Source organism: Rhipicephalus microplus, chromosome 10, assembly GCF_043290135.1.
Source record: "Rhipicephalus microplus isolate Deutch F79 chromosome 10, USDA_Rmic, whole genome shotgun sequence".
Lineage (NCBI taxonomy): Eukaryota > Metazoa > Arthropoda > Arachnida > Ixodida > Ixodidae > Rhipicephalus > Rhipicephalus microplus.
The window spans coordinates 100619770-100643228 of record NC_134709.1 but is presented as its reverse complement, the minus strand read 5'-3'; the positions used below and the strand labels follow the sequence as shown (position 1 = coordinate 100643228).

General features: G+C 46.5%; 1 protein-coding gene across 2 annotated transcripts in view; it reads right to left on the bottom strand.

Annotated features, from left to right (window-relative positions):
* The window catches only part of LOC119180669 (transcriptional regulator protein Pur-beta), a 188610-nt gene that overhangs the window by 43340 nt on the left and 121811 nt on the right, over nt 1-23459 (bottom strand). For both annotated transcript variants that reach the window (XM_037431789.2, XM_037431790.2), the window contains 2 exons: nt 9300-9430; nt 2452-2554 (listed from right to left, as the gene is read on the bottom strand). In XM_037431789.2, the coding sequence (XP_037287686.1) occupies nt 2452-2554; nt 9300-9430 (234 nt within the window). The remainder of the gene's footprint in view (nt 1-2451; nt 2555-9299; nt 9431-23459) is intronic.

The window sequence follows — 23459 nt, the reverse complement described above, 5'->3', positions numbered from 1 at the left end:
ACAAATAGTATATGCACCTTTGAAACTGAGTGCTGTCAGTAAGAGCATGATAACAATAACGCCAGCACACACATTTGCTGCATTCTCTCATCTATTTACATGCTTTACATACTCTTCTGCCCTATTTTATTTTAAGGCACGGAAAAAGAAATGCAAACACTAGGGAGGACACGGTACAGAGGGCCACTAATTACTGACTTATTTGCAGAAATCCGCATACATATATATCCTTGTCAGCGCATGTGCAGAGAACATGTTCACATCAACAGTGGACCAATAGTGCATGCTCAATGAACATTTCCTCGCATTTAAATAGCACTGCAGGTGTGTCACTAACACACACGTCACCTTTCATACCGATATCAAACGCTTTCATCAATTCTCTGGCTGTTTTGTCTTTATTTCTGACGATAACCCGCACGTCAGAAAAGTGGGGTCCACAAGAGCTTGATGGGCAGTTTCTGACTCGCTTAAGCAAATTTGGACTCTTCTTATCTTGCTCCCCTTCTTGCTCATACTCCCTGATACACTCAATCAAACATCTGCCAGTTTTACCTATGTAGGAGTCTTACCTATGTTTAGTCTATATATCACATGATACTACATGCTGCTCCGATGATTAGGGGGGATGATGACGACAATGTTTATCATGCTTTTCCATTTTTCGCTGCACATGTATTGACGACACAGGAGGGTCACATTCTACTTCTCACTAAAGGCACTAAAGAGAGAAAGAAACGACTTGGTTTAGCTAGACAAACTGCACTCTCAAAACTCTAGTACCATATGTTTCACCATCATAAGATCATTATTAGCGGAGAAATTCAAGGTTGTAGTTTCCTTATTAAATCTTGTGCTGAAATCTTTGTGCATATGTCAAAAATTTTAGAATGTGTTTTTTATATTTTCGCAATATTGGCTCAACAAAATTTTCTGAAAGTTTGTATGCTAGGTCCACGGCACCCAGAGATGACAATGGACTTTGTTTTTATTGATTAGAAGCTACATAGGACCCAGTAGATGGCTTCAACGTCTATGACGTCACAACGTTTGGTGCCGAAATCTCAAGGTAGTGTCGCCATCCGCATTTCCTTCTCTTCCTCGCTTACCAAGCGTCATGCCGCGGTAAGAGTGGCGTTTTCGAGATTGTGAAATTGTCCTTTAGGCGAATAACTGTTTTCCTCTTTAGTGTCCCTTTAAACGTTTCTTAAAGCTTAAGTAAGGTCGTGAGCATAGCGTTTCCTACAATGTATACTAGAGAGAACTCTGGCACACCAATCATTCAGCCCCCACAGGAGTGACGAGCAATGCACAAATTTGCCTAATCTTCATGCTTGCAGCTTCGAGTGCACTTGTGGCTTTGTTTATTGTTGTCTTTTGGCTGTTGTTCTGAATAAAAAGAACAACTGAATGTGAGCCAATTCGACTCAGTTAACTTATAAGGGTCAAAGTGTTGAAGGAAGAAGTGAACGTATACATTACAATTGCACCTCATAACATCTCCTATACTTCTCTTGGCACCACTGTCTTAGTTCTCAATAATATTGTGTCTAACAAAGGAAACAATCCCCTAAGTTTACACTTCTTTCCTTCATTCATAGCGAGTGTCTGGTTTTGGCAGACTCAATGCTTTGAGGTGGTATGCGGGGGACAATTGGTCGGCTGCCATCTTGTATTAAGATCCTGTACTACGTCACGCCAAACACGCAAGAGAAAGTGTTCCACAACCACTGCCTTGGCAACAGGTGGTGCTAGCTGATGTTCCCACATTTAAATGCACGTATACATATACTCTATAAATTGGACGGGTGGGGGGGGGGGGGGAACGACGGCCATCGTAGCTCAGTGGTAGAGCATCAGACGCATTATTCGAAGGATGCAGGTTCAGATCCTGCCGGTGGCAAGTCATCTTTTCGTCCACTTTTCTTTCTTCACATTTACATTACAACTACTCCTAATAACGTCCTCTATACCTCTCTCGGCATCTTTCTCTGTTATTTCTCATTAATCAAAGTGGTGAAGTGGGATAGCTCAACTTTTGCTGAACTTTGCCTCGCAACAAAGCAACTGTGAGACACACGAAGCCAAATGGAACCAAAAGAATAAAGCTTAGACAAATCTATACCACCATTCCTGAACTGGCTGAAGTGGCATGTGTTGCAGCTAACGCCAGATTTCCCTCTTGTGCATTATTATTAGGAAAATCAACGGTCATTAGTACAAAGGCACGCCTTCCTTCTGCACCTCTGTCAAAGTGCAAACTAATCAAGTCCCATCTCTCATGAAAAAAAAAAGCACCGTTATATCAATTGCCCGTTACTACATGGTAACAGTAGCAAGGCCATTCCTTAGTTACTAAGTTGTATCTGAGAATTTGGTATACCGAGGAGGTGTACCTTCATTCTCGTGAAACACAAAGATAATCAAAATAGAGAGGAGAGCCAGACTCACCCAGGGAAGCGTACAGCTCACTGAAGGATGTCAGGTGGTCCCGGAACTCAGCCGCTGTTGACATGGCGAGGAGGAGACGACTTTTCCTACCCACTACCCCGACCTGCAACACATTTCAACAACATGCGCCATTAATGACAAACAGTGAACAAAGTTATTGCCAGCTCAAACATAAATTTTTAAGATATCAGAAAGATTTACATAGAGACGAGAAGAGCATCCTACTACTCAATTCAGTCCTTAAGTCAAATATACATGCTTTCATAGCATTGACAACTGCAAGTTGTTTTGAACCTTCTTAGACAACTTCGATTTGGCAACTGCATGTGTTTGAACCCGAAACTGAGGTGCAAGTATGATACATTACACAGTGCCTCGAAACAAGTGCTTAAATTTAGTTTTTATTTCCTTAAGCTGTGAATGAATAGAAGAGACCACCAGATATTATAGTGAAGCAGACATCCTTACGCGATTTCCCCAAAAAAATTCGGAACTGAAATAAGCAATATTTATTAGTTGTATTTGTATGAACTGGATTACGCTAGGCACATGCGTTATCACATCAACTAACATATTCATCTGTATAAGAATCTATCACGGACTACTCATGAACAAATTGTTCGAGGTGCTGGACTAGTGCTGTTTACTTTGCAGTTTTCGGCTCTCCAAGTAGTCAGGCTCTGCATGGCAGCCCATATAAGGAAGTGCCTCACTTAGAGTGACATTATCAGTTAGGGCATCTGTGTGTGTCGGCAATGTAGACCAAAGTAAATGTCCTTTTTCTGTATTACTTAGAAAGCAATACTGACGCATTATTTCTCCTTTGCCACTTGCAGCACATTTGCTTCAACGTCATGTCATGAATTTAAGGAAACAGGAGAGCTTTTCTGAAACTATCCAGTGGGCATGACCACTTTGGCCTGATGCTGTCAAAGCATGTCCAGTAACAGTAAAAGCCGGAAGCCATGACATAATCGTGAAGGTGATTTAAGCAGCAGGCCACATTAAACTTAGAGAGCTAACACAACCACAAAATCAGAGTTAATAGAGGGCCGCTGAAATTCCTTGAGGGGAGGCTGAGTTAACTGTATTGAAATGCCCTCTGTGCCACTTAAATTTATCAAATGTTGTGGAAGCTTCAGGACGTCAAAATGACATCAAGAAAGAATAACTGATAACAGGGCACATGGCTCGTAAAGCTACGGCCGGTACAGAGTAGACAAAATGAATAGTTCACTAAAATTTTAAATGAACAGTCCACAAAAATTTTAAATGAACAGTTCACGTAGAGCTCCTCTGAATACTCTGCCAGAGTAAAAAGTTATGAAGTAGCCCTGGCTTGGTGAGAAAACACATCCTGCAGATAGCCAGCACTGCTACGAACATCTCGGCCAAATCTTGCCACCGTGCATGCCAAAGAGAGTTCACAAAAAGCTGAGAGCAAATTCATCATATTATCAGGCACCTTGTTTTAATACAGAGGCTTACCCTCTTTTGAGCTACCAGCACCTGCTGTTTGATGTCAAACAACAGAAAGCACGTTATTGGCTAAAACCTGACAAATCAAAAGCAGAGTTTGGATCAGACGCGCATCGTGCCATGGGGTGACACCACCTGTTGGCACTATGCTCCACAGTCTGCTAACATTAAACAGTGAGCCACACACCCGCACAAAAATAACAACGGGAAAGAGCGATCGCGTCTCACCGTGCGTGCTCAAGGTCACAATGCACGCTGATTGTAACTGCGTTTCCCCCAGGCATCCCTCCCTGCCTTGGCTTCGAGCATGCTCATCAAGATGTTTGAAAAAAGAGAGCAATTAGAGTGCCTAACAAATCTCAGTAAATTCAGTAAATGCTGGTGGATTGCGGAAACTTTTTTTGTAGCAATCAACTTGTGAGGTAATGAACTCCGATACTGAGGTCCTTTGCTCATTGATTGCAAATGTGGTTGATGACCTCTTTAAGTGAAGCACATGGCTGATAAACTTGGTCTTTTACTGTATAATCGGCTATATTAACGTTTTTTATTATACTTACTTTATTACTGCCTCCAACCCACTAATTATATCGCCTATTTGACACCAGCGGCCTCAAAGGGCATTTCTGCATAACAACTGCATTTAAATTATATTTTCTTTAATGTCGTCATCAAGGAATGGACTAGCACACATGAAACCATCATTGCAGAGTGCTACTCATGCAAGAAAGTACTCATGCAGTTATACAATAAAAGATCATTAATTCAAGTTTTATGGGACTGTTAAAAATGTCTGATTTTGAAATAATCTGAAAGACAATTAATGAAACAATGAATACATAAATCTGGCATTTACCTAGCAAAAGAGCAGAGTAAGAACTGCAATTCTCGTCATTCAATATGTGACTGTGGCTCAAGACCTCTGCATCTTCAGTCGAAACATGCTCTAATTCCTTCATTCGCACCCCTGCCAGCAACTCCACCCCACACATGTGACCACAATTTTTTTGCCGAAAAAGTGGCCGGCAACCGATAGTTCATCGCAATGTAGCAAGCGAATTTTATGCCACTAAGCAGATTGCAGCAAAAGCTCTTCATCTTCAACAATGTACATCGTATTTGAGTTTCGTAACATTGCACGCACACTGCCCAATGCTGACATGTGCTACTGAAAGCTGCATCCATAGCAGATGAAATGCACGGTCGCTGAAGACACGAACATGGCGTCCACGCAATAACAAAGGCATACCCATGCCCTACGTTTAGTGTTGAAACGAAAATGCTGAACACTGCACCTGATGTTGAAAAAACCTGGCTCGCTAATGCTCAATCACAGATGGCAACTATGCACTTCTGAAAAGACGAGGCTAAAATCAAACTACTGCTCGTCGCAGCTTTGACACCAATCACCATGGACAAACCACAGATAGTGCCTACACAGCCGCGTGTGCCAAGAAAAATTGAAAACGAAACAAGTTCGCTGCAACCACCTGAAGTTTTGGTTGCCAGCAACGCAGTTGTGACAAAATTGTGGAGTTCAGTTTTGTTTTTCTAAAAACCCGCGACTGTTTCAGTTGTCCACGAAAGATGTTCTTGAGCCTTTGCGTAGCACACTTGTCACTCTTTGTGCACGTCACAACCTAAAGACCATCGAAATCAACGACGTTGTGGCCAAATATCCCCGAATGAGCCGGAAGCTTGATGCCACTAAACAATAGATATTCTTGCTGGGACCAAAGAACACGTCTGGATTATCCAGTTTTTCTAATTAATACATCTCGAATTACCCACTTTTGGTGAACTAACAGCACACTTACCATTGAGAACATTAACACACAACCTACATTGCTTTATTCTTTTTATGTGTACGTTTTACGTGCATACATTTTCAGATGCCTCTTTATGATTGTTCAGAAGTTAGAACATTTTTTTTTTCTTGTGACGTGTTTACTGCTTGTGCCACCCCCACCCCTCTTGTAATGCCCCACGAGGGGCCCTTAAGGGGCCCATATATCATGACTATGATAATGATGACACCACTCGCAACAAAACAGTCACTCAATATTATGAAAAGCAGAGTTTATAATAATATTTAATACCCCAAAAAGACACTGTATATGAGAGACACTGTAGTGGAGGCCTCTGAATATTTGGACCACCTTAGGTTCTTTATGTGCACTTAAAAATAAGTTACATGAGTCTCAAGAATTGTTGTCTTCATCAAAAATGTGGCCACCATGGCCGAAATTTGATCCCACAGAGTTTGTACGAATAAAATATTATGCTGCTTTGATGCACTGAAAAAGTGCTGCCATAAAAAAGTACAGCAAATAAAAGAACACCAAGAACACTACATTAAAGGATCACCTGTGTACGAGGAGATGTCGTTCAATGCACTCGATGAATAATCATCGCCGATACTAATTACCCATCATGAAATGACTGTCAACGATCGCTTTGTGTTGTCCGGTTTTGATTATGTGTCTTTCCCTGTCCCAATCCTGTCTTTTAACATTTTTTAAGTGCATGCAATTACACAGGCCTCGTCATTTCCTGCACAATTATCAATATATGCCACGTTTTTGATTTCATACGAGAATTGAAGTTACATGTATGCCTTTACAACATTATAAAATATGAGCTATTCTCGGTTTCATCACATCACACTCCACAATGCAACACGAAAAACCAAACCAAACTCAATCAATAAAAATCACCTAGGGCAAATTATTGGTACAGTATACTGAAGCAAATATCTGGGATGGCATTCTACATTAAAGCAGGAATGTTTGCTAATCAATGTTTTACGATTGTTCATTAGTGAGTTTGTATTCACTGCAAAGCGATGTACTCTTGTTTTGTTTTTCCCCCTTTTTTTTTTTTCAAATGAACATTCCAATAGCCAGTTCGTGTGTATTTTTCTCTCATCTGCTCTTCCGGCAATCAGCAATTATTTTCCCCAGTTGTAGTTGATTTCCTTGCATTTTCATACAACAGTCTCACATATATACTTTTTTTTATACAGGCGCTGTACCAGCCAATTGCCATGGGACTGAACAGTTTGCATGTAACAATCAAAATTAAATGTACTTAATAACAAAAATTCAGGAGCTCCTTCGCCAAAGCCGTATTCACACGACAGACAAAATCGCGATTTGAGCATGTGGATTGCACACGAGGACACAATATGAGAGCCGTTTCCGCATCCCAGCTTCGGTCAGCGCGGAGCCGTTCGTGAAACGGAGGCCCAAATCACAGTCGGGATACTTGGAGACTAATGCTGAAATCTTCCTTTGTAGCATGAATTCTCCCGTCATTTGACTGTGGAAAGATCTGAAACACGTCACAAGTCAAATGACCGATTTTTCCGTGATCACGTTCGTCATGTTATAAAGGGCTAAAGCTTTAAGGCCTAGGCTACAAGAGCAAGCGAAGGTGGGCGTGGAGCTGCCCAACCTACCAGTTTTCTTTCCTCCTTTCTTTCTTTCTTTTGCATCGTGCAATGCTCCCTCCCAAGATAAGCATTCAGTTTTATCATAGGTAGCAGCAATCTCTGGAATGCCGTTTTCAAGTTGAATCAGCAAGGCGTATTTCATACTCTTTCTGGCATTCTTAATGAATCCTCGAGACTGGCCCAACGGAAGGACTGTAACACTATCACGGAAATTGAATTTTTTCGAGGTGGGAATTTTTCATAAATGTTACATTTCAGATATCGACCTAATGCATTTTCCGTCATATCCCTTTCAGTCCATCAAAACGACATATTGCAATCAAGCACTTGTAGCAGGTCTAACTGATTGATTTAAACTGATTTTCGTATCATCGGCAGAACACATTTGTGTGCGTCAGTTCAATTCCCATTGGCCAACTAACTGTGGGTGCATGGCCTAGCGGCAAAGGCACTTGCTCTTGGGCAGGTTCCCACCCCAGCCCCAGGAACAAGATTTCTTACCTTTATTTGTTTATTTATTTTTATTTACAATACTGCCAGCCTCTCGTACCATAGCAAGTGGGTGGTATGTGCAATTAGTATTATGAATATTCCTCATTTTGACCATTCAGCAATAAAAAAATAGAGTATCGTCAACTTTGCACTTTGTACATAGGCAATTTGCACTACACGATAAATAATCCGAATATACAAGTGCATATAAAACGGCAACATAAACATTATAAGCAGCATCTAGGACTACATGCACAAGGTACAAGTAGATGCCGCATTTATAACTGATGGTACCAGCAATGTGAACACACCAGGAGATTTTTTTCAGTCTCTCACTGAAACTCAGACAATTAGTTGTGAGAGGCGTTAACATGTTCTATTTTGTACACTGATTGCAACCAGAGAAACGGAATATTTACACACATCACTATTGTATTTATACACTACTAAAGTGCTTTAGTTATATTCATTATCTTTCTGGTGCCTGGCTGTAGGTAAGGAAGGTTTTACACCAAAAGCTGTTATGAGATCACTTTTCGGGTCACGCACAGTCGTTGTCCGCCGTCACCCCCAGTGTCCAAAACCACATTGCGCAAAAGTAGAAAGAAAACCTTGCACCAATGACACAGTGGGGCATGAACCCGGGTTCGCTGGGTGCCGACCCAATATTCTACCAATGAGTTACGCCGGTGCCTGTAACTTGTAACTTGCCTTAGGCAGGCATAAACTTGCACCAATGGCACAATGGGGCTTTAACTCAGGTCCGCTGGGTGCCAGCCCAGTATTCAACCACTGAGCTACACCGGTGCTTGTGACTTGTTGTCAAACTTGCCTTAGGCAGGCTTGATGTCGAGAAAGCAATTGCGTTAATATCACTTATAAAGCATTTCACAACAGCGACAGAACAACCAGTCGTCACGCGATGCGAATAGCGTAACGAGGGGGCCGTCCAATGCTCCCAATCGTCACAAAAGCTTGTTCTTGTTCTCTTATTAACTGTGGCGCGTACCCACTTCAGCCATAATTCCTCATCGTCGTCAGCCACTGCATAAACAATTGGCACAAAATTTCTTGCAAGTGTTTATCAGATACCACGCTTCTCAGAAGAACGACGAAAAATAGCATAGGGAATGCCGGTCTACTACCCCAAAGTTTATTATTAATGCCCTAGTGGGTACGAAGCAAGTGTGCTTGCAGTAGTTACCCAAAGAGTGTTTTGAAAAGGCTCTGAAAGGCTGCTCTTCTAGCTTTTGCTTTGACTGTGCAGCGCCTACCACGCAGGCTTGGTGGTTTGTTTTTTGTTTTTGTTTTTCGGAGCACTGCCAGGTTTACGAGTCAGTTGGTACAACGGGCTTCCCCTGAAAAATTGTGAACTGCACAGCGCTAGTAGAGATGCGCCCAGGGGCGCGCGTACAGCATGTACCTGTTGCACCTCGGCCACCTTGATGAAGCGGCCCCGGCGGTTCTGCTTGACGTCCAGGTAAAACCTCTTGGACTGGATCTGGAGCATCTTGGTGGCCAGCTCCTGCTCGCCCTGCGACATGAGCTGTCCTCCTGCAAAGAAAATAATTCATCGGTAATTCATAGGCAGATCTGCACATAACTTAATTACAGCTCTAGAGACAATTCAAAACTCTGCTGCACATTTTATACACACTCATTACGGTTGCTCAGCAACTGCCATGAAATCAAAGTTTTCCCTCCAGTCGTTGTTAGAAGAATGTCTTGCATTTCTTTCTTTTATAAAAAGCAGCCACCTCCAACCTCCGGCACTACTCAACTGCCTCATCTCTCGACCGTTTTATGTATCCCAGCCCGATGAATATGTCACAAAGTCAGAATTGTTTCATGCGGTACAATGTACAGGAGCAATGGCGAGAAACTCAAACAGCGCAGTGCTCTGTTTTCATCACGCTCTGACCTGGGGGGAAATATAGAGATGCTCGTATGGTCGTTGATTTTATCATGTATTACAGTAGTCGCTCTTTGTTATAATCCAGTCAACAAGCGCTTGAAAAGAAATGCGAAACCGCAGACAATGTCGATGCCAAACTGTACTTGTTTACTTCTATGACCTGCTGTACTGCTACCAATCATTTTTACTAGACAAGTCATGTGGCACGAATAACATGCCTGGCCATACGCTAGACATTTAATAATCATGAGCAGCTCCAAAATGCAATAGGTAGAATTGTAGTGCTCGGGCTCTATTTATTCTGTTGCTTCTACCTATTTTTCTTTTCTTTTTTTTCTTGAGCTTTGACACTTTTTACACCACCACTCTTTAATGCCTCTGGTCCTGAGACGAATCTCTTTTTTGTGAGCTAGAAAGAAGCCCCGCGCTAGGATTACACACAGCAGTGATAAGTTGGCAACTTTCGGCTTTTAGAATGAGTGATGGTCCAGGTCATAGATTGGTCACAGATTTTCAATTTTGCAACATAACGCATTGACAACAGCTCACCTGTGTCCAATGGACGAAAGCGAAAAAATTTCACGAAGGCGCCCATGCGCACGTATGTGATCTCTAGTGCGTCTGAAAGACTTCGGACGAGATCAAACAAACAATGGATTCATCTTGGTTGATACAGTGTACACGAGAGAGGGCGACGGCGAATCATAAACACAGGATAGGCACTGACAGGTTCGCTGGAGTAAGCAGGCTTCGAGGCCAATATGTTTCCTATTCTTCGTCCTCCTCTCGTGTGCGCTGTATCAACCAAGATGAATGCATACAAACTTGTTGCAGCTTTCATTCTTATACAAACAATGCTTGTCCAGCAATAGGAGACCCTTTTTAAAGCACCTATAAAAATGTTGATTGATCAACAAATGAAAAACAATCGATTTAATTTAAAAATGATACACGATTGATCGATTAAAAATTTAATCGACCGTTTTTGACAGCGATGCTACCGGAGTCACTTGATCTCGGCGTTGCGACGAAGGCACCGCAGCGCACTGACGCCAGAAGTGACGAGATCGGAAGGATGGATCATGGAGGAAGGAATGGGATGGATACACCGAATGCTGCCACCGCAGCATCAGCGTCGAGCCGCTGTGCAAGACTGAACAAATGGCGAAGAGAGAGAGAGAGAAGAAAGCAAGCAGTGGACCGGCAGCGGGGAAGAGGCTGTTAACGGCCAGCGTAAATATAGCGGTATAGCGACCGCATCGACCTCAGAGGAAAGGTCAAGCGACACATTCGAGTGACATGGGGGAGAGCGGGGAAGTGCGAGCACGCTGCTTAACTGCATCGGCTGGCCGTTGCGCGCTGCTGTAGCGCAGCTGTCTAGCCCCTCGGAAGAGCGCCGCAAAACTAGTACATAAACGTGAAAAGCGAGCCGGAATTTAAAATTGAATACATCTAAGCTTTTTCGCGCCAATACCACGACAGTATCATGAAGTACGCCGTAGCAAAAATGAGACGCACTTTGAAAAAGGTACTGTGAGGGTCACTTTTTTTTTTTGCGTCGAATGAAAGGTCAAGTCTTGGAGGAACGTAAAAAGTTTAAAAATTCTAAAACACGGGCACAAAGAGGCAGTGACGACACCACGCGTGTTCTTGTGTCCGTGTTGCCAGCCCTGTCTTTCACAATGAACACTTGACTAGTTCAGCTCTCTTGCACCCTGACATGTCAATCACGGTGTGTTCTGTTTTTTTAAGCCACAGCCTCGCTTCTTACTGTATCCCGAAGTTATCAAACGGTTCTCGTCCCGCACACGCGCAGTGCCGTGAACGCGCAAGATGTCGTGACGTTTGCACGGCCGCTCAGCTCCATCGGTGACGCACAAAGCGTCCACCTCGTTTCGGTCCCTGACGTCAATACAACATGCCACACTAAAAACACTGGCGCATGAAATCCCCACAATTGGTGTGCCGTGATCAGATCGACTTTAAATAACAAAATAAAATATTGTCACGTACGTGGTTGTAGCGGTGAAGAAGACTGCAGCAAGAGGGGGCAACGTTTTATGTGGGCGAAGTTGTGCGCAGTAAGGTTAAGATTTTTCGAAATACAAGCGGTACACGTTGTACGCTGATAGCGGCGAGAGGTGTCGTCGGGTAATCGGTGGAACGCGTCGTTTTATACGCATCAACTATCGAAACCTTCCACAGCTATCGCTGGTGGCCGCGTAAGCTCTCGAATAAACGTGAGTATTCGCATCTCGCGCGTAATCCACACTATCCACGCGCAAAGACGTCGGACACTAGCCTATCAAACACTGCGGTGCCGTCTGCGTCGAGCTTTGATAACAGCCTCGTGTGTGTAAAAAAACGAAAAGGTTACCGGATGAATACAGCTAACATTACAGTACGCGGAAGCAAGCGACACGCGATGTGATAACGGCGGAGTTCACGGAGCCTAATATACCCGACTCAAAACCACAAACAACCTTAATACTGGCGCTTTGCAGTCGCTCGGGAAGCTTTGATCCACGTGCAAGCCCCGTTTAATTTGTATGGCTCGTCTAGTAGATTGGCCGCTTTTCCTGCTCTTTGCCACTCTCCGTACACGCACTCGGGCAGCCCCGCCACAGTCGTTTGCGCCTCGGGTTTTGCTTTGCTGCGTGAAGCCCTAAAGGCCTGACCCCATGCATTCGTTGCAGCGCGCGGCTTTTCGATGCATGCGGCGCCGCGCCCTGGGAGAGGGCACGCCGCCAGCTGACGCGTTGTAACGCGGACGTGTGGTTCAGGCTCAAGTTCGTCGCACTTGCCAAGCACAATGAGTAAACAATAAAAAGAAGCGAGAATCAAACACAGGCACACCGTGTGGCGACCCCGACCATTCTATAGTATACCACAAAACCACGCGCTTTTTTTTTTTTTGTCCTCGATGTGTTTGCGGTTGTATGCCACGCAAACGGGGTCAATAGAATCATTACTAGACGCAACGGAAACAGCTAGCCCACACCTACCTTAGAACAGTGCGCGAACAACGTGTTCCGACGCAATCTGGTAGATGGGCAGAGAGCGATGCGGAGAAAGCGACAACTTGCCGCGGCAAGCTGTCAAGGGCCTTGCTACACGCGAGCTTCATCTCTGGCTGCCTCAAGCGCGCGCAAAGACCTTCGTGCGGTCGAAAGGTGTTCGCGAAAGTGACCTTGACACTGGCTGTATCGAAGGGCCTTCAAATGAGTGAGATCTCAATTCTCCCTGACCGAATCAAAGTCCCTGAAGCCGGAACAAAATACTGTTTGTGTCCTCCGAGAAAAGGAACTAGCAATAATAATAATATCTGAGGTTTTACGCCCCAGAACCATGATATAAGAGACGCCGTAGAAGAAGACTCCGAAAATTTTCACCATCTGGTGCTTTTAACGTGCACCGACATCGCACTGTATGCAGGGGCCTCTAGCATATCACCTCCAACGAAATGCAACTGCCACAAGCGTGGTCCAACCCGCAACGTTCGGGTCAGCAGCCGAACACCGTAAGTACTGTTCCACCGTGCCGGCCAAGAAAAAAAAATAAAGAAAACCAACACCCAAACACAGGGGCGGAAAGAAACGCTGCGCTGCCACCACGCGCTGGTCTGCACAGCGGTGGCTGCCCCCGGGGTTCGCCCCCGCAAGCCGAGCCACAGATCGATATTTCTGTCTCGGCGTCGCGACGGGGGCCTTGCACCGCGGGAAGGGGATGCGGAGGCTCCTTTCCCGAAATCCCCCTCTTTCCCCCGACGGGAAGGGCGTCCTCCGTCTGGGGTCACGACCTTCGCCGAGCCGGTTCCCACGACGACCGACGAGAGCCAGCCGGTGTGCGTGCGTGTGGCCTCCTCCTCTAACCCCACTTTCCCTTCCCGTCGCGCCCTGCGGAGAATGGAAGCGCGAAACAGCGAGGCGGCATACACTTAAGTAACATAACTTCTGATCGAAAGAGCGCTTACGCTCCTGCTACCTTATAAACAGCAATAAAAAACATGAACTGTTATCATTACGTTATTACGTTAGGGATAAATGTTGCATTGGGGAGAGAATGACACGTGGCGCACTTGCTTGTAGAAAGACCCGTGTTCTCGTGTTGCCTTTCCCCCTTCTTTTCTAAGCGATATTTTGTCTTGATATTGATGAGTTTTTCTTTTTTTTTATTTAAGTAGGTAAGCTCGCCCAGAAATAAACCTTCAGTTGAAGTAAAAGCCATGCTGTGTCTCATTTGCACCTTGCCATGCACGACGGAGTCGTGGACATCGCGCATCGCCGTGACGCCAGCGCCGATGGCTCAAAACGACGCGAAAGGGAGAGAGATGGGAGATGGGGGAGGAGCAGGCGACGGTGTTGCAATCCTGCGGCAGTGGTGCCAACGCTCGGGAGGACAACGGCCCGGACGCCGCCGGCAGAGCCCCCTCCCTCCCTCGTTTTCCACCGCGGGTCGCTCCGAAGCCCCGTGTTCGCGTGGGCCCCGGCCTCCGGCTGGAGGTTGCGACAGCTGGGGATTGCGACAGCTTCTTGCGCGCACGTCATAGGGCGCCCGAAGCAAAGTAGTCTCGTCTCGTCCAGAGACGCAAGGCAAAGAGAAGTGTACAAAAGCGACTATCGAGGAGTCACGCTGTTCTCGTCGCGAACAACTATCCCGGCCGACGTTTTCTTTAGCAGCGGCGGATACGATTAATCTCGACTCGACGCACAGGAGTTCGGGGGTCCAGCTTTTTGTTTTGTGGCATCGACCCCCATTCGATCCGCTCGACGCGTCAGTCGACGAAAATGTCCAATGCGGTGTCGCAAAGAGCAAGACGTGCGTCGCTTGTACGGCTCAAGAGCCCTAACCACACGCATGCGTTACAACGCGTCAGCGCGTGACGCGTAGACTTGACGCGGCGCCCTCTCCCCACAGAACAAGCAGGAAAGCGGGCGCGCGGTTACACGACGCTCCTCTCTTTTTTCCTCCGCAGGAAAAAAGAGCGCGTATAAAGAGAGGGTACGCCAGGCGCTGTAACGCGTTCGTGTGGTTAGGGCTTAACGCGTCATTGGGTTAAATGCGCCAACGCGATAACCCATACAGTAACGGCTTTCTCCGGTGTTACGTGCCAAAACCGTGACGCGACTGCAGAACATGCCCACACTGGGGGAGAAGGGGGGAAGGATTCGTATTTATTTTGGCACCTTGACGTCTTCATTACTGCGCGAGGGCTCGTCTAGCAGAGCCCTCGGCCTTGTTCGCCTGCAAAAGACGTTTCTTAACTATGTTATGGCCAGTGCAGCATGCACACTACGTGTATTTGACAAAATGAACTGGAGTCAGAGAAACCAGTGCAAGCACTTCTCTTCGACGCCCACATTGTCAAGAATTATGCAAAGCATACTTGCACCACCTCAAATGGGTTTGCTCAGCTTTCTCGCGAGAAAGAACACACATCCAACACCTGCCACGCGATGACGTAAGGAGCTTAGGCATAATGTTACAATCTAATGACGAATCATGAAAAAGCACTTGCGACCTATGCTTGTATAAGTGGCCTGTTTCGAGTGGTGTAGAACAGGTCGACCATATCGGGCGATAGCGACTCTATTGACCCTCTACTTAAATCTGATTAACACAAACTGATGTCAGTTTCATATGCTTATGCTGTACACTCAACAACCCCTCCCCCCTCCGCCCCCCTATTCCCAAACTGCGGCCGGGAGCCGTCCTCTTTCTTGAAATAAAGGTCCAATTCATTCATTACGTCACCACGTTTTTGTTTAATCATTTCGTCCACATCACAATGCGCAACTTATTCGAGGACCCGTACAGTAAGAAAAGCGGTGGGGTGGATAGGAAAAAGGGGGTAGTTGAACAGCTCTAGTGGTCGATCTAGTTACACCGTATGTTAACGCTCCCTGACTTCCAGTTGGGAGGTCCAGTCGACAGTTCTTACTACGGCGAATCCGGCCTGAGTCAATGAATATATCAGAGAGAACACTTTTCTTGGGATCTCTATGAAATTGGACAACTGCAGTGCGGGCTATACCAAAATACAAAAACAATATTTAACGTTGAGTGGAGCTACAAGATGGGCTATATATATATATATATATATATATATATATATATATATATATATATATATATATATATATATATATATATATATATATATAAGGGAAAGAAGTGTATACCTAAGGGCTCGTTGTTCCGTGTTTTAACACAATATTAATGAGATATAACAGACAGTAATGCCAAAGAATGTACAGGGGAAGTTATTAAAATCAATGCAATGTAAATAACAAGAAAGAAAAGTGGATGAAAAAATTACCAACTGTGAGCTCACAGTTGGTAATTTTTTCATCCACTTTTCTTTCTTGTTATTTACATTGCATTGGTTTTAATAACTTCCCCTGTACATTCTTTGGCATTACTGTCTGTTATATCCCATATATATATATATATATATATATATATATATATATATATATATATATATATATATATATATGACGGGGGGTAAAAGTTGCCCCCCACCCCTCCACTGGCGAACTAGTTGATACGCCACTGAATATATTACATGACTGCACTACACATATATGCCTTATGACGCCCTTATGACGGATGTTTGGCCCGTCAGAGGAAATAGACCGATTTAGTATCGGCGTCCGCAGCAGCTGCGGACGCAGCCTGCCAGCCGTTTCCTCAAACAGACGGCGAAAAAAAAAAAAAAACATGGCTGCACCCGTCCCCTCCGCTTCAAATTTATCAAGGTCGCCATTCGTGCGCCGTGTGACCCGAAAGTTACAACGCGATGCTTCGATGCGTCGCTTCGACAGCGATATATACGTGACTATATTCCACCAATGCAAAGAACCACTGTCGAATTCTCGGCGCGTTAGACTTATTCTAGCAGGCGCGGCTGAGCAGACAGATGACCTCGCAAATTAAAACAAAATGTACCTAATGCTTTGTCGTCAGCGTGAGATGGCACAAAACGATGACTCAATTCGACATTCATTGGTTGGTGTCATCGCAGTGGGCAAATAGCAAGCGAAGGTTCGGATCGAAGTCGCCGGTCGTGTCAGCAAGGACACTGCCCTTACGCTTTGTAACCACATTCAACGATACAGCAATTAAGTGCAAACGGCAGTGGTGAGATGGAGTATATAAACAACTTTCACCCCTTACCAAAAACTCAGCAACGACCTAGCAGTAACGTAGCAAGCAACAACGTACATCACCTGGCTAAGGCCTACAAACAACCTCGAAGCGACCGCACTATGGTCTTCAGAATCGCCCACTAGTTTCGCTCTTGTGCGGCTCACGGCAAGCATCACCATTTTTGTTTTCCTTTTTCGGACTTGACCAACGTGTGGGGAAGGGACAGGAAAGGTTTGCCTTCCCTGAACAGAGAATAGAAAGCTGCGCATGCACACAACGACAAGCACACACATGCATAACCACGGACACACAAACAACCACACGCAAGCAACCACGCACACACAAACACTGGCACCACACACAAAACACCAAGCACACGCAGACACAGCCACGCATACACACAGACAATGAACACGGAGGGATACAGAAGCTTCGACACCGGCGAAAGATGACCCTTGCGCAGACCGAACGAGATGTTCGGCTGCGATCCCACGCTGCCGAAAACTACGCAATAGCGCGCGCGCTCCTCCTCCCGCCACGCTATAATTGCAGACACCGGAGAGCGACGTCCGACAGCGAGCGCGCTGCGGCGCCCGTCTGGCACCTGAACAGGCACGGCGGTCACGTGTTACGCACACGTACACCACGAGATTTGCATCACGAACTCAGCCGTCTGGCCTGCAGCCAACTAAACGCACCCGCGAGCCACTCGCATTCGCCGAGCCGGCACATTCGAGCGGGAACGCGCTTTTTTTTTTTTCCACAGCGAGAGCACGATCTCTTTGTCGGTAGCCAAGTACTGGGCTAGTTGGTTTGGCGTGATAAAAAAAAACCGCTGCAATAACAAAGACAAAAGAAGTTACGGTGGTCAACGTTAGAAAGTCGACACGACAAGCGCGAACTGTCAACTGGATTCATTCTTAACAATAAAGCATGATGAAAAAAAATGAAGAACTCGAAGAAAGAAATTAAAATCAATTGTTTACGATTGGGGCGACACAATCGTGTAAAAAGTCCTCATATACTACACGCAGCAGAATGGGGCTCAAGCCCCATTCTGCTAACGCCGCCGAAAATCGACTGTTATGCGGCAATATTGATGTTACTGTATAACGCGACTGCAGGGCGTCAATACTGCCCTGGCTGTCTTACTCAGTAGGACCGTCCACGTCGCTCTTCAGTGCGCATGGGTACGACCACGCAGATTTCTGGCGGTAACGGCCGCCAATGAACTCTGGTGTCGCAATACGAGAATAGCCGCCGACTTTTTACTCCCGGAATGCCGGCGACCCGTATCAGGGAGCACTGAGAGACACGCGCCATTGCTTCATTTCATGTTGGATTCGCAACGGACATTGTTTTCTCCCAGATCCGACCAAGTGTGTATGAGGGGAAGGGTGTCAAAACTTCGCCGAGAAGTGACCCCCGCGCAGGCCGTCGGCAGAAGGGGGGGAGTGGCCCTTCATGAAGTTACTGTATATGCTCCCAACGGGAGCATATACAGTAATTTTACCAAGCTCTTCAGATATACCAACGTGTGGACCTCCCCTCTCACACTACGATGCAGCACGGCTTTGCCTCTCCCAAGACAAAATCCTGCCGGCGCCCATGGGTATAGATATTCATGTCTTCGCAAACTATGGTTATTCATATGCCCCCAGGATACTACGTTAAAAAGCAATTTCGAGTTTTTTTAGAAACGAAGCTGCTTATGGTCTAGGGCAGTCTATCCCTCCGGCGTAGCCAACACAGTATATCCACAGACAGAAAGACAGACAGACAGACAGACGCTTTGATTTGATTGATATATGGGGTTTAACGTCCCAAAACCACCATGTTATTATGAGAGATGTCGTAGTGGAGGGCTCCAGAAATTTCGACCACCTGGGGTTCTTTAACGTGCACCCAAATCTGAGCACACGGGCCTACAACATTTCCGCCTCCATAGGAAATGCAGCCGCCGCAGCCGGGATTCCAACCCGCGCCCTGCGGGTCAGCAGCCGAGTACCTTAGCCACTAGATTACCGCGGCGGGGCCAGACCGACGCTTTGCCCTGTCATCATAATACACTCCGTAAATATGATGTGATTAGTTTATTTATTTATTAAAATATTTTCAGGAATGAGAAAAATTCATTACGTTAATTTGCATTACTTTTGGGCTTAGCAAAGATCACTGTCCTTTTTGGGGGTGGGGGGGGGGGGGCGCTATCGGCTCGTGAGCTCGGCGGCATCTGGCAACAGTGGGGTAACAAGGAATGTGCGAGGGGAATCCCCTCTTCTTTCCTTTCCCTGCCTCCCTCACCGCCCCTTCCAACCCGCCCCCCTTGTTACGTATCGAGCGGGAGCGCGGCGAGAAAACGGCGCGGTAGCTAACTAAACACCGGGCACCGTTTGCAGCAGCCGCGAAATCACGACGGCTCGTTCCGGTCTGAGAGGCTCAAAAGCATGACAATGGACACTCCGAAAAAAAGAAGAAAAACGAAACTTTTCAAGTTATCTATACGCACTCTATCCGCGATGTGAACACGCTGTCTGAACTCGACTTTGCGCCCATAGACTGTGCTCGTGCGTTATACGCCTATATGGTACACAGTGTTGATTCGCCCTATGCATTCGTCAAGCCTTAATCGTCTTTTGTGACACGATAGTTAAACTGATTGACAAATTGATTTTTGTTATCTTTTGTGTGCATTTTGTCCATTACTACCATGATTTTGGGATAGCCGTATTTAACGTAACCTACCTTCCCATATTTTTTTTCATTTATAATCAAAAAGAAATTAAGAGGAGCTTTTGCGTGTCGGCAACAACTGCTGCTTCTGAGGATGGCGCCCAACATTAAAGAAAAAAAAATAACACTGACACGCTAGTGGGTTAGCAGCTGCAAATGCATGATGGACGTGCGCGTTTTGAAATATAAATGAAAAATAAAAGAATAAGCTGCACTTTCAGCTGCGCTGTTGTATCTTCATATTTCGTTTGCACGTCTCACAGTGGCTCTGTAGCGGAGGCACTTAAAGTTTCAGTGTGAGTCTACTAACATTTTTTCTCAATTTGTGACGTCCACGCGTGATGACATTTCGCATCACTCGTATTTGACGCCACCGATGCGGTGCACGCCGGTAAATTTCCGCGTTGATGAATCATTTAACGCATTAGCATTGATACATATGAAAGCAGGGCTAACCTGCGCGAGGCGAAAAGGCGAAATTCATCGATAAATTTAGGTAATATTTCATTCGGCTATAATGTTCATACTTCCCTAGAACAACAGGTCAAAAACGGGAGCATTGAAACACGGAGAAAACGCAGAACGCTCTACTTTCGGCACAATCAGACCTACCCCGTAGACTATTTTCTGTAAGGCATCTGGGTGACGCTATCTTGGGCTGCTACGTCGATGTGTTCTTGTTTTTTGTAAGTGTGGAAGTGGCCAGGAGACATCGTATGCGCCAACTCGACCGTTTTCATGAACATGCGTGTACCGTGACACCGTTTGTCACAAGACGCAAAACGCAATTAAGCCCAGTGTGGCGGCACTCGCACCCATCCGTAAAATAGTCTACACGCTCGCATCGCTCAACGCTTTTTTTCTTCATTTTTCTTGCCCCCATACGAATCCACACACGAGCCGCTTCCGGACGCGGCGTTCCGGTCTGGCTGTCGGGCAGCGCCAGATGCAACTTTCTCAAGCACGGCACCACGACGCCAGACGATGGGAGGAGGAGGATGATGAGAAGGAGGAGAAGGAGGGACTTTACGACGCCACCGGCCACGGCACGAAGAAGAAAACAATAATTAGCGGCAGCCACGTGTGGTGACTAAGGCTCGCCGCGATTCGGCCCATATACTTACCCCGCTCGCATGCCTGGGCTTCGAGTGGCGCTGGCCAACACTGCAACGTACTGAACACACTCAAGTAGTACAGTCGGCCAAATCTTTGACTAGCATGACTAGCGCTAACAGCCCATTCCAAATTTCGATACACTTTTCCGCGGGACACCGGTGTATTGAGGCAAAGGTGGCTTAAGCAGCATTCTCTGCACGGGTTAGAGCACGGTGGTTAGAACCAAGAACAAGAAATTTTCTAACCCCTACACCTCACCCCCCCCCCCTTTTTTTTTTCGTTAGGTGCCTCTTCGGCTCGCTTGCAAGGCGCGTTCGACCAGATAAAGTAACAACGGCGCTCCCGTTGGATCGGCGACAGTACCGGAGATCTATCGCCAGGACAGTGGCCGAGACAACGCAACAGCAAGACAAAAAAAAAAAAATAGCTTTATGTGCCACTGCTAGGCAATCAACGTGGTCCCTGGCAACGCCGGCATTCGCAGCACGATCGAGCTTGTTTGCGTGAACAAAACGCGGCATACGCTTCCAGCTTTAGTTCCCAATAAGCCATAGCCGCGTTTTCGGGCTAGGAAATTTGCATTTCACGCGAAGCGTTGGTGGCTGTAGCAACGCATTTCTGTCACGAAGTTCCATCGTCCCGCCGACAGGTATCCGCTGTATGGGCAGCGGACCGATGGGCACGCAGCGTTACTTTATCTGGTCGATCGCATCTCACAAGCGTATAGGGCGGGTGCCTAGAATATTTTAAGTATATTCTAGGCACTGTAGTTAAGGTCAACGCCGTCTGGCTGATGGCGCAAACTGCAGATGGCCTACGTGGCCTGCGTTTCTACCCGACATTAACGCACCTGACAAGATTTTGAGGGAGGCTGAGCATTTTGGCGCAGCGTGGCGCAATTTTAGCAAATTTCGCGGCTTAGGCGCAGCTCGGCGCAACGATGGGGAATTGTAGCAATTTGGCAATTGGCGCAGCTGTTGCACCCCAGCGTCGTGACGCCAACATTTTGCCCTGCTAAGCCTTGCGCCAGTAAAATGGGGGACAATATAGCTGCAAGTTCCACCGATTCTCGTCCGATCCGGCGCTGATGACAAGCGTGGATCGACTTCGTGCGCCGCCGCGGCCAAGGCGGAGACTGGACGCCAACCAAGCGGAGTTTACTCTGTTAGCTGCACTCCACTCCGACCGCGTACAAGCGCAACGCGCACTTGCTGAGCGACTCCGGATTCTCGACGAAAAACGTAGCGCCCCCCCCCCCCCCTTCCCCTGTCGTGACAGTTGCCACACGTGCGGCGCGCAGCAGACGATCGAATAATCGACACTTGGGCGAGGATACGTCTCGAAAAAATGCGCTTGAACATACTACTATCGCCTCGTGTCGCTGCTTATGCCGCGTTGCGACGTCGGGGTGCAGTATACGAATCGAAACTAGCTTTTACAATAGTCAACGTCGCACCGAATGAACAACCACACAGAAAAGGAAACACACACACAGACACCACGGGCGCGCTGTGTGGTTGTTCATTCGGCGTGACGTTGACTATTTAATCAAGACATGTACCAACTAGGCCAACAGCGAGTTATACTATAAAGCTTTTAAAAGGATGCTGAAATTGATCTTTCAGGGCGCAATTACGCTTACCGGTACATCTACGCTTTCGGAGGCTCGACTTATCATATGTGACGTGAAAGAAAAAAAAAACGATAAATGGAAAATTTCGCGTCAGCAACCATTTAAAGCTTTATTCTGGCAAATCGAATTATCGAGCCGATGATATAGCCATCAGTCCATATCACCTGTGACCTTTGCCAACTTGCCAGCACAATCAATCGGCTACAGGCTTCCAGCAGCACAGCGCAGCCTGCTCCGGTGTTGGCTTGTTGTTTATTGGAACCACCATTGAGTGTTAGGCGGTTCACGCAACGTGGTAAAACGTTGGATGTTCCCCGAATAGCGGGGCTTTGTAGTCGGACGTTGGCGGGCATATTTCACTACAGGTCCGATTTGGGTGTGTATTAGGTCGCAACTGTCTGGAGGCTACCGATTGATTGCTCCCCACAGAGGTTACAAGGTAAACCATTCGTAGGGACAGCTCGTGAGGTGCCAACACCTCGGCAACAAAACACACCTCGCCACGCTTCGCAGAAACGGTAGACGCGGACATGCGATACACGGCGTCAATACAGGCCTGAATGCTGCACCACCTGCCCCACGACGATGCTAGTGCGCGCGCGCGCAGGTATGCAAGCACGCCGGCATCGTCAGCAGAGAGAGAGAGAGAGAGTCGCAGAAAAAAAAAATCGTGCTACCAGCGCTGCACCTTTCCCGCGACTCTTGAAAACGAATCACGCAATTGAGGAGTGGCCCCGCCCGTGTTGCACCGCTGAAACGTGTGCCAAGAGCCTCGTGAACTGGCACGCGATGCAGGCGAACCCTGAGAGGAAGGAAGAAACAAGCGGAAGGACAGGGGGGGTTACAACCAGTTCTTAGACCGGCTGACTACCGTGTGCTGGGGAAGGGGCCACTAAAAGATGATAGAAGGGAGATGTTACAAATAGAGGGATGACAATGATTGATGATATGTGAGGATTTAGGGAAAGAGAAGACAAATGACGGCGATGGAGAAAAAACAAAAATGAAGAGAATAGTCAGTTGTCCGCAAAAAA